At 44.3% G+C, this 12,174-nt stretch overlaps 1 protein-coding gene across 1 annotated transcript in view; it reads left to right on the top strand.

Moving 5' to 3' along the window:
* The first annotated feature begins 109 nt into the window (after positions 1–109).
* The window catches only part of Rsbn1l (round spermatid basic protein 1 like), a 69,846-nt gene continuing 57,781 nt past the window's right edge, over positions 110–12,174 (top strand). The window contains exon 1 of the mRNA XM_031380291.1: positions 110–725. Coding sequence (XP_031236151.1) covers positions 167–725 — 559 coding nt within the window. The 5' untranslated portion in view covers positions 110–166. The remainder of the gene's footprint in view (positions 726–12,174) is intronic.

Below are 12,174 nucleotides of genomic sequence, written 5' to 3'. Positions count from 1 at the left end.
CCGCTCGGTGATCCCACCCCGTCGGCTTCTGTCCGCGTCTTTGATTGGTCGGTTCCAGGATCTCTCAGTTTAGCACGCCCAATAGGAGCTCGGCCTGGACCAAGGGCCCCCGCCCCGTGCCCCCGCTCCGGGGAGCGGCAGAGAGTAAATACAACAGGAGCGCAAAATGGCGGAACCGCCGAACCCAGCTCGCGGCGCCGCGGCTGTCCTCTCTGAGAAGGAAGCGTTTGGCAAAGTACAGCCGTCCTCGCGGGAGTCTCCGGGTTCTATGTCTGCCAAGAAGGTTCGCACCGAGGAGAAGAAGGCGCCGCGGAAAGTGAACGGGGAGGGGGACAGCGGCCGGAACGGCGGGCAGCCGCCGCCGCCGCCCGCCGCCCCGCCGCCGCCGCAGAGCTACGGCAGTCCGGCGGCGTGGAGCTTCGCGGTTCGGTCCGCCGCCGCCTCCCCGGCCACCTCTCGGAGCTGTTACTCTTTCTCCGCCAGCCCGAGCGTCTCCTCAGCCTCCGCTGCCTCGTCTCAGCCGGTGCCGCGCAAACTGCCGGTCGCTCCCTCGCTGCTGCACGCTCAGCCTCATCGCGTCCTGCTCCCGCCCGTCGCTCCGCCGCCCACCGCCAAGCCGCGCAGACCGAAGGAGAAGCGCGACAAGGAGAAGCGGAGGCACGGCCTCGGCGGCGCCGCCCGGGATGAGAACGGCGAGGCGAAGCTGCTGCCGCTGCCGCGAGGAGGTGGGTGCCGCGCGGGGGAGGGGAGGGGAGCGGCGGCGGCGGGGCGGCGGGGGCCGCGGGGGCCAGCCCGCGGGGAGCGGGGAGCGGGGCACGGCCGGCTCGGGCGGCCAGGCTGCAGCCTTTCGAGGGCCCACAAGTCAACGGAGCCTGGAGTTTCGGTCGCGGACCAGCATGGCTGAAACTCCTGGTTTTCGATGTCGGTTTCGCCTTCCAGTTAGCGCGCAGCCTGACGTGAACGAGTGGGTCTAGAGGATCCCGCTCCTGGGGTGTTTTTGGCTAGGGAGGCAGAAGAGAGCAGGTCTTTAAAAGATTACGAAAGGGATCGGATGGGATCGCAGGAAATTCATGTTTGCGACGCAGCTTCCAACACCAGAATATCCTGTCCAAAAAAAAAAAAAAGTGGGTGGTCGGGTGTATTGGAAGCTCGAAGCTTCCAGGGACCACAGGGACCGGAACGTTTCATACCTATTAGGGAGATGAGGTCGTGTGCAGAGTACCAAGTGTGCAGTTTCTGAGGTGCCCACATTCCATATTGTTAAAGTGTTTTTGTGTGGTCCTGTTTTAAATACTACCCTTCAAAGCTTTCAGCCATATTCGTCTTTTTTTTTTTTCGTGCAGCAAATGATAAAATCAGATGTTTTGACGTCTTTGGCCAGATCAAGTGGCTTCAGAGTGTGTCTGCATTAAAAAATGGGTAATTTTCCCAACTGTTTTTCAGTTTTTTTTTTGTAATGTAAGCTAGCAGAGTTTTCGGTATTTCTTTAAAATAAGGGGTCATTCCAGTTATCTGTGGATATGTAGAGCTCTGACTAATACAAAGTGGATGGGTTGGAAGGTAGATCTTTAGGTGATCACGAGGTTATATAAATATACATTGTCATTGTCACACATTGTTGTGAAGTATTCTGTTCTGTTTTGGAATGCTCGTGAAATGCTAGTAGCCTTGCTGATCTAATGGTATCTTAAGAGCTTGAAAAATTATCTGAATAGAAAGGTTCATCATTCACAGTGTAAAAGAATGCAACATGTGACTATATAGTTTCTACATCTAAGCCAAGCTAATAGTCCCGTGTACCCTTGTTCCCAATGTAACAGTGTAATGATCTCCTAGGTATTTGGAGCTTTGCCTTAGGAATGTTTTGAGAATGAAATTTAGTTTCCTTCTGCTTAGGAGTTCTAGATGGTTAGTGTTTTAAATCTCTATGTTGCAGTGGTTAAATATAAGATTTAAATTACTGAATGCTGCAGAGTCTGTCCATATGCAGTTTGGTATCATTCTTACTTGGGTAAGCTGCTCTTTTGCTTAGCCTGGATTCTCTGCAGGAGTGAGTGTAGGTCTTACATTGTTGGAATTTTTGGTGGAGTATTTTAAGAAATAATACTGGCCTAAAATATGAGATATATCTATATATCTATATGACTTATAGTGAGATGTTTGTTAATGGTAAGTTTTTACAGTCTTAAATAATATTTAAAATCTGTTTGGGAACATTAAGATGGTCCAGTCACTTGCTGTGTAGCATGACCACCTGATTTTAATCCCCAGGATCCACAAGATAGAGGGAATCAGCTCCCCATATGGTGCCAACTGATCTCCATAGGTCATCTATGACACAAGTGTGTCCCTCCAATAAATGTAATCCCCTAGACTTAAACGGTGATAGTTTTACATCAAAATGTGGGGAAGATATTTCCCATGACCTATATGGGATGATTAGGTGTTGATGTTTTTGTCTTCAAGACAGGATCTCTTGTATACCCCTGGTTGTCCTGGAATCACTATGTAGACCAGGGTGACTTCAGAGGATCTGCCTGCCTCCTGAGTGCTGGGATTAAAGGCATGGGCCACCACACCTGGGTATATATTCACCATTAACTTTAAAGATTTATTTATTATATGGAAGTACACTGTAGCTGTCTTCAGACACTCCAGAAGAGGGCATCAGATCTCGTTATGGATGGTCGTGAACCACCATTTGGTTGCTGGGATTTGAACTCAGGGCCTTCGGAAGAGCAGTCAGTGCTCTTAACCACTGAGCCATATATTCAGCCTGTACCATTAACTTTAAATGCTTCTATTTTTTTGGACAGAAACATTTATTTTATTGAGAAAAGATCAAATTTAAAATGAAAGATAGCTTTGCATCATTTTGGTGAACTCTAGAGTTTGAATTTAACTGAATTCGGGTTCTGCTTTAACCAAAAAGTGACAGCAAAGTAACAGGATTTAGGTATATTTGTTTTGTAGGTGTAGTTCAAATGTACACATTACTGGTTTACAGTACAGTGTTTATTTTCTGTTCATTATATACAGATCTTTGTGAATGGATGACAGGTGATTATTGTTTGAAGTATATACTTTTTGAATGACTCTCTAAGTTGGCTATCCTAGCTCAGTAACTCCTTGATTACCCACAGTTAATTGATTTAACAGACTTAGTATCAGAAATCAGGTATAAAGACATTTAAGAAAAGTAGATTGTAGTTCTGCATCTCTAAACATTTGCTCTTGTATTTATATAAGGGTTTTAAGAATTCTTAGAAGTGGCCTTTGTAGTTTTTTGAGACGATGCCCTTTGTAGCTCTGGCTGGCCAGCTCACCATGTGGAACTTCAGCTTGTAACTGTGCCTCAGCCTCTCAGTGCTGGGATTACAGGTGTGAACCACTGCATCTGGTTACATCTTTTTTCCATTGACATTCAACCTAACAGAAAACATTTAGATAAAATCAACATGTATTTGAAACAACCTGAGACAACATTGAGTGAATGCTGAGTCTGGAGCATGCTTATTTATTTTCTTAACCCAACAATAAATTAAAGGTAAGTCAGTTGTAACCCACCTTTAAAGCTAGCAGGGATAAATGAGCAGATCAAAAATGTCTAGTCTCGGCACCTTGAGTACAGAGCTGACGTGGTATGCACCTGTAATCTCCAGGCTGCCCACTGATAACTGTAGCTGTTAGGTGGAACTTTTTAGGGTTTAAATTAAAGAGTGTTGTGCAGTTCAGGCTGGCCTTGAATCAACTGTATTCTCCTTCCTAAGAATCCTGACTGCTGAGATTGCAGACAAGGGCCACCATGCCCGACTGAATTATTTTTTTTTTTTAATTTATTTATTTATTTATTTTTTAAATTTTGAGACAAGGTTTCTCTGTTTAGACGGGTAGCCCTGGCTGTCTTAGAACTCACTCTTTTGGATCAGGCTGGCCTCGAAGTCAGATCTGCTTGCTTCTGTCAAAAGGTGTGTCCCCCACCACCTGGCTTCTGACTGGGTTTTTAAAATTGCAAAGTAACCAGACAAGCTAATACATTTTTCTATAACACCAAATAACTTTTGATTTGAAAAGTATAGAAGTGGGCATGATGATGCATGCCTGTAATCTGAGCGTTTGACAGAGAGCCAGAGGGCTTGGGGTCCTCTGGCCAGCCTGAGCTACAAAGGCTCCTTCCTTTAAAACAAAAGTAGAAGTGGCTGGAGAGGTGGCTCAACACTGTTAAGAACACTGACTGCTCTTCCAAAGGTCCTGAGTTCAATTCCCAGCAACCACATGGCGGCTCACAACCATCTGTAATGGGATCTGATGCCTTCTTCTGGTGTGTCTGAAGATAGTGACCGTGTACTCACATAAAATAAATAAATAAATCTTTAAAGAAAAAGTGGAAGGTAAAACTGCTGTACTGAAGGTATTATGCACTTTCATAATATTATGCACATTTCAGTAATGAATATTTTCTGTGTGTGTGTGTGTGTGTGTGTGTGTGTGTGTTGCATTTGCATGATTCATTCATGTGGTACATGCCTATGTAGAGGCCAGAGCAGGACTTTGGTCTTCTATTGTTCCCTATCTTAGTGCCTTGAGATAGGCACTCACTGAACTGGAAGACATGTCTGTGGCCGAGGTGACAGGCCTCAGCACTTTAGGGAGCCACCTGTCTCTGCCCTCTAATGTTGGGGTTACAGCCACACCCAGCCATGCCTGGCTTTGTACATAGGTACTGGGCATCTGAACTCAAGTCCTTGAGTGAGCAGCAAGCTGTCTTACCCACTGAGCCCAAGGTTAGAGGTTAGAGTTTTCATCATGTTTGGCCCTGAGATAGTAATTCACTAAAATTGTGTTTTGGGATGAGCATTTTTTTTCTTCTTTTTTTTTTTTTCGAGACAGGGTTTCTCTGTATAGCTCTGGCTGGCCTGGAACTCACTCTGGCTGGCCTTGAAGTCAGAAATCCGCCTGCCTCTGCCTCCCAAGTGCTGGGATTAAAGGCGTGCACCACCACTGCCTGGCGAGCATTTGTATAGTATAAACCACCCCCAGCCCCTAAAGTCTTTCTGTATGCCCCCCACCCCCGTCCCGGTTGCTTCCTCTTAACTGCATAATCTGCCCACCCTGGGACTGGAGCTCATGGACATCCTGGGTGTCTTTCCTTGCTGCTGTGTTTTTGTTCTGGATCCCACGCTTTATAGTTGACCATCCATCCGTCCATCCATCCATCCTACTAACGGTACTGTAAGGAGTATATACAAACTGTACGGTTTTGGATTTTATTTTTACCCCACACTTGGCTGCTTGTCTGTTGAGAGTTTTTTCTCAAGCTGTTTGCCCTGGAAAGTTTGAAGAGGGTGTTCTGTTATTATATGCCTTCTGGGGTGGTGTTCAGAAAAAGCAATCCATAAAAAGTTGTCTGCTGTGTTTTCAGGTATTTCAGCCCTTCTCACTGGTTTTTAAAATTTTTAGCTTTGAGCAACAACAACAGAAAAGTGTAAGTAAGCCCAATGTTTTCCTTTTATTTCAGCGGGTTCAGCATCTCTGTTGTTTCTTCAAGGATGCTAACTATAGTTTCTTTGAAATGCTGTCTTCCGGCCTTGCTTTTGGTTCTTCTGGCCTTTTTTGTTTGTTTGTTTTGGTCTCATTTATTTGGAGGCTGTCCTCAAATCTGTATTATTTTTAGCATTTTTTTCATATTTGAGAGAGCATTACCAAGATTCACTGAAAGATCCTAAGCGTGCATGGGCAGGGCCCACTGACTGAGCTCATGGTTTTATCTGTTTTGTTTTCTCTGGGTTAAGCACTCTGAGCTTCTTCAGACTAAGCTCGTTTTTTGTCTCTTTTGGGTCACATGCTGGTCAGAATGGTGTCTTACTCACTCTGGTTGTTCTAGCAAAGTATCCTAGACTGGGTGGCCTAGAATACCGACGTTAGTTTCTTCACAGTTGTGGAAGCCGGAAGTATGAGATCAGTTCGAGGGGTTGAGTTCTGAAAGGGTCACTTCCCTGTCTGCAGATGTCTGCCTTCTCTACCGTATGCTCACTTAGAGAGCCCTTTCTCAGGGGCTTGGTTTTTGTGGGGCAGGAAAGGAGGCACTGGCTTCTTTTCTTCCTAGAAGGTCCCAGTCTCGCTTGGTTATGACTGTCCTATTTGTTGTGACTTTTTACTCTTCCCTCATAGATGCCCAGTCTCTAGATACAGTCAGCAGGAAGGAACGCCTCTCAGAGGTAAGTTTAGGTGGTAAGGGTCTAGTGATGGGTTCGAGAAGAAAGCTACAGGTCATGCTAGCTGTTTGATAAATTCACCAGTTTCCATTTTAATTTTAACCCACCTTTTTCTCCGGGAAAGCCTGAACCTACAGCCTTTCTGATTGCAAGTTTGCAAGGGAGTTTACACCCGTCCATTTGGCCCTCTTTCCTACTGACTTCATCTCCATCCTTTTCATATGGTAGTAAGAGTATCCTTGCCAAGAGCTGGGCTGAACTTTAGTGGTAGAGTGTTTCCCTGGTATGCACAAATAGCCCTAGGTTCAAGCCTAGTACTGAAAACAACCTTGTCTTCATTTCTTTGTTCTGTTATACCAAGGCATTCATCATTTCACCTTTGTCTTATACTTTATATTCCAGGTTATAGTTAGAATATTATCTAATTGCACCACAAGTGGTCTCTTTGTCTTAAGTGTAATTTTAGAGGAGATACTGAATTTTAGCTTTTAGTTTGTTTTTTTTTTTTCTCTCTCGAGACAGGGTTTCTCTGTGTAGCCCTGGCTGTCCTGGAACTCACTCTATAAACCAGGCTGGCCTCAGACTCAGAAATCCACCTGCCTCTGCCTCCTAAGTGCTGGGATTAAGTTGCATGTGCCACCACTGCCCAGCTTTTACTTTTTCTTTCTTTCTTCCTTTTTTTTTTATATCATTGGTCAAGTATTTAATTTTTTTTGTGTCTATACACATGTATTTAAACAGTCATGGGAATTTTTATATAAGTATATTCTGTTGACTTACTACCCTTATGCTTGTTATTCCCCCCTTTTCTTGACTCTCCTTTGTTAGTCCCTTCTCTTCGATAGTTTTACTTTTACTTTGATGTCACATAGACGTTTACAGTTTTATGTAAATCCAGGAACCACATGTATATGCTATTTGTCTTTTTAAGACTGGCGTAATTCATTTACGGTATCTCCAGTTGTCTCTATTTTTCTGCAAATGATGTAAGTCTTCTGTATGACTGAGAGTCCATATGCCTCTGTGATGTGGACTTATCTTTTCACAGGGTGGTTACAGGAATGACGTGAGCCTGACATTTTGTAGACCTTGTTTATGAAAGCTTAGAGGCTTACTGCACTCTTCACGTTTGTTTATTTATGTATTTGATATGTATGGGTGTTTTGTCTCATGTATGTCTGGGAGCCATGTGTATGCTTAGTACCTCCCCCCCACCCCCCAAGCCAGGAGAGGTTGTAGATCTCTGGAACTGGAATTACAGACAGTGGGAGCCACTAACTGGGGCCTCTGAAAAAACAGCCAGTACTCTTAACCACTGAGCTTGACATCGTAATGTCACACTCTCCAGCTCCATGCTTGTTTGTTGGTTTTCATTGTAGATATTCCTAAGGGATGAGACTTGTCTGTGTAATGCATTGAAGCCTCTTAGTGCCACTAAATGTGCTGGCTGCTGCGACTTCTTGGTTCCCATAGCACCGATACCCCTGGGTTCTGGTGTCTGGAAGTGCCATGTACAGTACAAAATATTGTCATATTCTAGCATTTGTTAAAAGGATTTGTTCACTTTTGTGCGTGTATGTATATCGAGGTGTGTGTGTGTGTGTGTCAGAGGACAGCTTTCAGGAAGGAGCCCATAGTCTATTCACTGTGTAGTCTCAGGGTTAAGTCAATTGATTTAAGTTAATTGATTCTCAGTTTTCTCCCTTCCATAGTGAATTCAACCTTTCAAATTATAGATGAACTGTTTAAAATAGGATATTGAAAAATAAAAGAATAAAAATAATTATGAAAATATCTTACAAAATCTTCTGTGTAGTAGAGAAAATAAAAACGTGTTTCTTACCCACTAAACTACTTTGTAACTTGAAACCATTTTTATTTTCTTTCTTTTTTTAATATTCACCCCCCCCCCCCTTTTTTTTTTCTTTTCGAGACAGGGTTTCTCTGTGTAGCCTTGGCTGTCCTGGAACTCACTCACTCTGTAGACCAGGCTGGCCTCGAACTCAGTAATCTGCCTGCCTCTGCCTCAAACCCCCTTTTTTTAAAAAGAGGGTTTTTTTTTGTTTGTTTGTTTGGCTTGGGGTCCGGCTTGGTGTTGGGCCTTTAGCCTTTGGGCTGTGCTGCAGGTGACCAATTTGTGGAGTGTGACTGACTGCACAGGGGAGGAGGGCCTCACTCGGATGTTCAAACACATGCTGACCTTTGGCTTACACATTTTATGTTCTTGAACTATAGATTTAAAAAGTATTTAAGATTTTATAATGAAAAATATAACAGAAGAAAAACTATATTCTGCGTATAACCATGCTATTGCTTCAGTTTTACTTTATTAGATGTTTAATTCAGAGCCCTTTTCATTGCTTTATCTTGTGGAACAGTATTCTGGAAAGCAGTTGCTCTAGTGTTGTTTTCTTGCTAAATTACTGGTAAATATTGTATCTTAAAGATACCAAATATACCCAGCCATGGTGGTACACACCTTTAATTCAAGTACATGGGAGGCAGAGGCAGACAGATCTCTGAGTTTGAGGCCAGCCTAGTCTATAGAGTGGCCAACCTGGTCTACAGAGTGAGTTCCAGGGCCACCAGAGCTATACAGAGAACTCCTGTCTCAAAAAAACCACAAAACAAAACTAATGGTTAATAAATATTGACTCCTACTCACTCTTCCTGTTTGAAAATAATGAAGGCATGAGAAGGAGTGAATGCCGTCAGGTATGTTTGCGATGGATCATGATTGATATACTGTGTCCTTAGGTACCTCTTGAGCTAGAATATGAACATCTTGAGAAATGACAGTCACCCAGTAACTAACATTTATAGAACTGTAGTTTTACCTGTTATTTTACCTGTAGTTTTATGTCTTTTATAACTTCTTTTAACTGCAGTTAGATATTAGTCTTTTATACATACTGTGTAGAGGTCTATAAAATATAACCATGAAATGAATATAAGTCTAGGAAAATAACTATGAAATGAATATATGTCTAGGTTTCAGACTTGCAGCTCTAAACTACTATGTAGGTTGTGTTAATTTTGTTTTAGATCTTTAACCAGACCCACTGACGGTTTGTGGAATTGTCTTCCTGTCAGGAAATTGGGCTTTGGAAGACCCGTTGGGTTTAGGTAAATGGAGATGATTGAGAGACTTTGGTGATGAGGATGGGGTGGGGGTGCAAGTGGGGATGGGGAATGATTGAAATGGGAGTGAGGGAGGCTGAGAGATGGTTCTGTGGTTAAGAGTACTTGGTACTCTTGAGGAGGACTTAAGTTCAATTCCCAGCACTCACACTGTGCAGCTTACAACTTCCTTAAGTCCAGTTCTAGGAGATCCAATGCCCCTTTCTGGCACCCCTGTCCCCCAACATGCACACATTAAAAAACAAAAACAAACAAAACAAACCTTTTTAAAAAAACATGATAGGAAAATTAATGTATATGGAATATTCAGTGGTCTGTGAGTAAAGCCATTTGGATAAGATTGATGCTTTACAAGTTTTTATTATTTATTTGGTATGTGTGTGTATGTATGGGGTTGGGGGTTGTGTTGCAGTGTGCCTGTAGAGATCGGGAACAACTTTCTGTAGTCAGTTTTCTTCTAGCATGTGGGTCCTGAGACTGACTGGACTAAGGTTGGTAGGCTTGGAAGCAAGTGCCTTAACTTGAGCTTAACCCGTGTCAGTTACTTTTCTGTTGCTGTGATAAATAAAGCACCATGACCAGGGCAACTTATGGGAAAAAGAGTTTAGTTTATGGTTCTAGAGGGATAAGGATCCGTCATGGCAGGAAAGCTTGGTAGCAGGCAGCAGGCCTGGCAGCAAGAGTAGGAAGCTGAGAGGTCACGTCTTGAACCACAGGCACAGAAGAGAGAGACAGCCGGAAGTGGAGCAAGGCTATGAACTTTCAAAGTTCCCCCTCTGACCTATTTCCTCTATAGCAGTGCAGCACCACCTCCCCAACAGTGCTAGCAGCTGGGACCCAGGCTAGTGGGGCTGCTTCTCATTCAGACTACAGAGTTTAACTATCTCATTGCCGCTTTTGTGCTTTTGTGCTCCGTTGGAAGATAAGGCGGCATGGTAATTGGAAGTCTTACATTCTCTTATTTTTGCCAGTATAAGGAGTTCACACTTCATCTTTCTGGGTATTAACAGGGCAGGTTTTTGTTGTTTTCTTGTAGGGTGAGAATATATTCAGATTGATAATTTAGGGAAAAGGGCTTGGTAAAATGTATGATGGATTAGCTGAAAGTACTGGAGAGAGATATGGACAGTATTGAAGACCAACTATATTATTAGTAGGTGCTACCACCACAAATCATAGCCACTAGAGCTTGGTTCTGCAGTGCTGACCTCAGGGCTCAAAGAGGGGCTCACCCGACTGCTTTAAGTACAGCTTAGCTCTGCTGGCTTGATCTCCTATCTACAGCCAGAACTACAGCTGCTGGCACAACCTGGTGCCTAGTGCTGCTTGTCTCCGCACTACCTGTATGCCCAAGAGCCTGGACTTGTCTTTGGTGATGTGCCCACCCTGGCTGGAGTGCAGCAAAGAAGAAGAGTCTCTGAAGTCTCAGTCATAGGCTGGCTAGCTATCTGGAGACTGGCTTTGGCTCTTGTCTTCTCAGGCACCCTTGTGGGCAGTTTGCCAACGGCTGTCCGATGTGTGGAAAGGGGCTGGATTTTCCAGCTGGGAAGAGCTGCCCAGTGGCATCCAAGTCCCGCTAAAGAAGGTAAGCTTGGTGTCTCTGGTGTCATTCGTTAGGTTCCTGGATGGGTTCAGGACACTGAGGGGCCTGAGCTGTGGCTAAAACATTTGAATTTATCATGGAAAGGAGAGCCCTACAAGAGAAGTGGTCCCAGTGGAGATGAGAAGAGTGTCTTACAACCTCTGGCAGTGGAGTTATGGATGGTTGTGAGCCATGATGGGGTATTGGGGACTGAACCCAGGTCCTCTGCAAGTGTGCTTTATCACTGAGATGCAACGAGGAGAAGATGATTGGTGTTACTTGCAGCAAGCTCAAATTCATCATCTTTTGGCAGAGGTGCAGCTCAAGGACACTTAAATGTATATCCCTGCAGAATATAGCCTCTTATTAGTGTTGCCGTACTGTCAGTGTTGCCATGGAGGTCACCAGCTGTTCCTGTCAATCCTGCTGGAGCATATCATATATTAAGCTGCTACTTTTGAACACTTTTAAATTGATCACCAGGGGCCAAGTTTTCTTCAAGCAGAGGGTCTCTTCAAAATGTCATCATCTGGTGAGCTAGGTGGTGTACTCATTCAATCCCAGGACTTGAGAGGCAGAGGCAGGTGGATCTCTGAGTTCCAGGCCAGCCAAGGCTATGTATTCAGACCATGTCTTTTTGTTTGTTTGTTTGCTTTTGGTCTTTCAAGACAGGGTTTCTCTGTGTAGCCCCGGCTGTCCTGGAACCGACTCTGTAGACCAGGCTGGCCTCAAACTCAGAAATCCACCTGCCTCTGCCTCCCAAGTGCTGGGATTAAAGGTGTGCGCCGCCACTGCCCGGCTCAGACCATGTCTTTTTTGTTCTTGTTGTTTGAAACAGGGTCTTACTATGTAGCTTTGGCTGTCCTGGAACTTACTGTGTAGACCAGACTGGCCTGAAATTCACAGAGATCCATCTCATTGTCTCCCGAGTGCTGGGATTAAAAGTGTGTACTATTAGGCCCAGCTGAAGGTCTTTCTAAAAATAAAACCAACATTTCATTAGATAGTCTTCCTGCCATCCTTACAAGAAATCCAGGGCCATCCATGGGTGCAAGAGTATGTCGTCCTATTCCAGGAAACTGCTGAGATTCATTTTCTATGGCCTTTTGGCAGTTAGCCTTTCTGGCGCTTCCCTTTCAGTTAGCCTTTCTGGCGCTTTCCCTTTCAGACAAAGCTCTGCCAAGTCTATTGTCCTCCTTTTGTCCAGTCTTCTGTAACAGCCCATCATCCTAAGGC

The sequence above is a fragment of the Mastomys coucha genome, unplaced genomic scaffold (assembly GCF_008632895.1).
Source record: "Mastomys coucha isolate ucsf_1 unplaced genomic scaffold, UCSF_Mcou_1 pScaffold19, whole genome shotgun sequence".
In the NCBI taxonomy this organism is placed as follows: Eukaryota; Metazoa; Chordata; class Mammalia; order Rodentia; family Muridae; genus Mastomys; species Mastomys coucha.
This window is presented reverse-complemented; position numbering and strand designations above follow the sequence as displayed.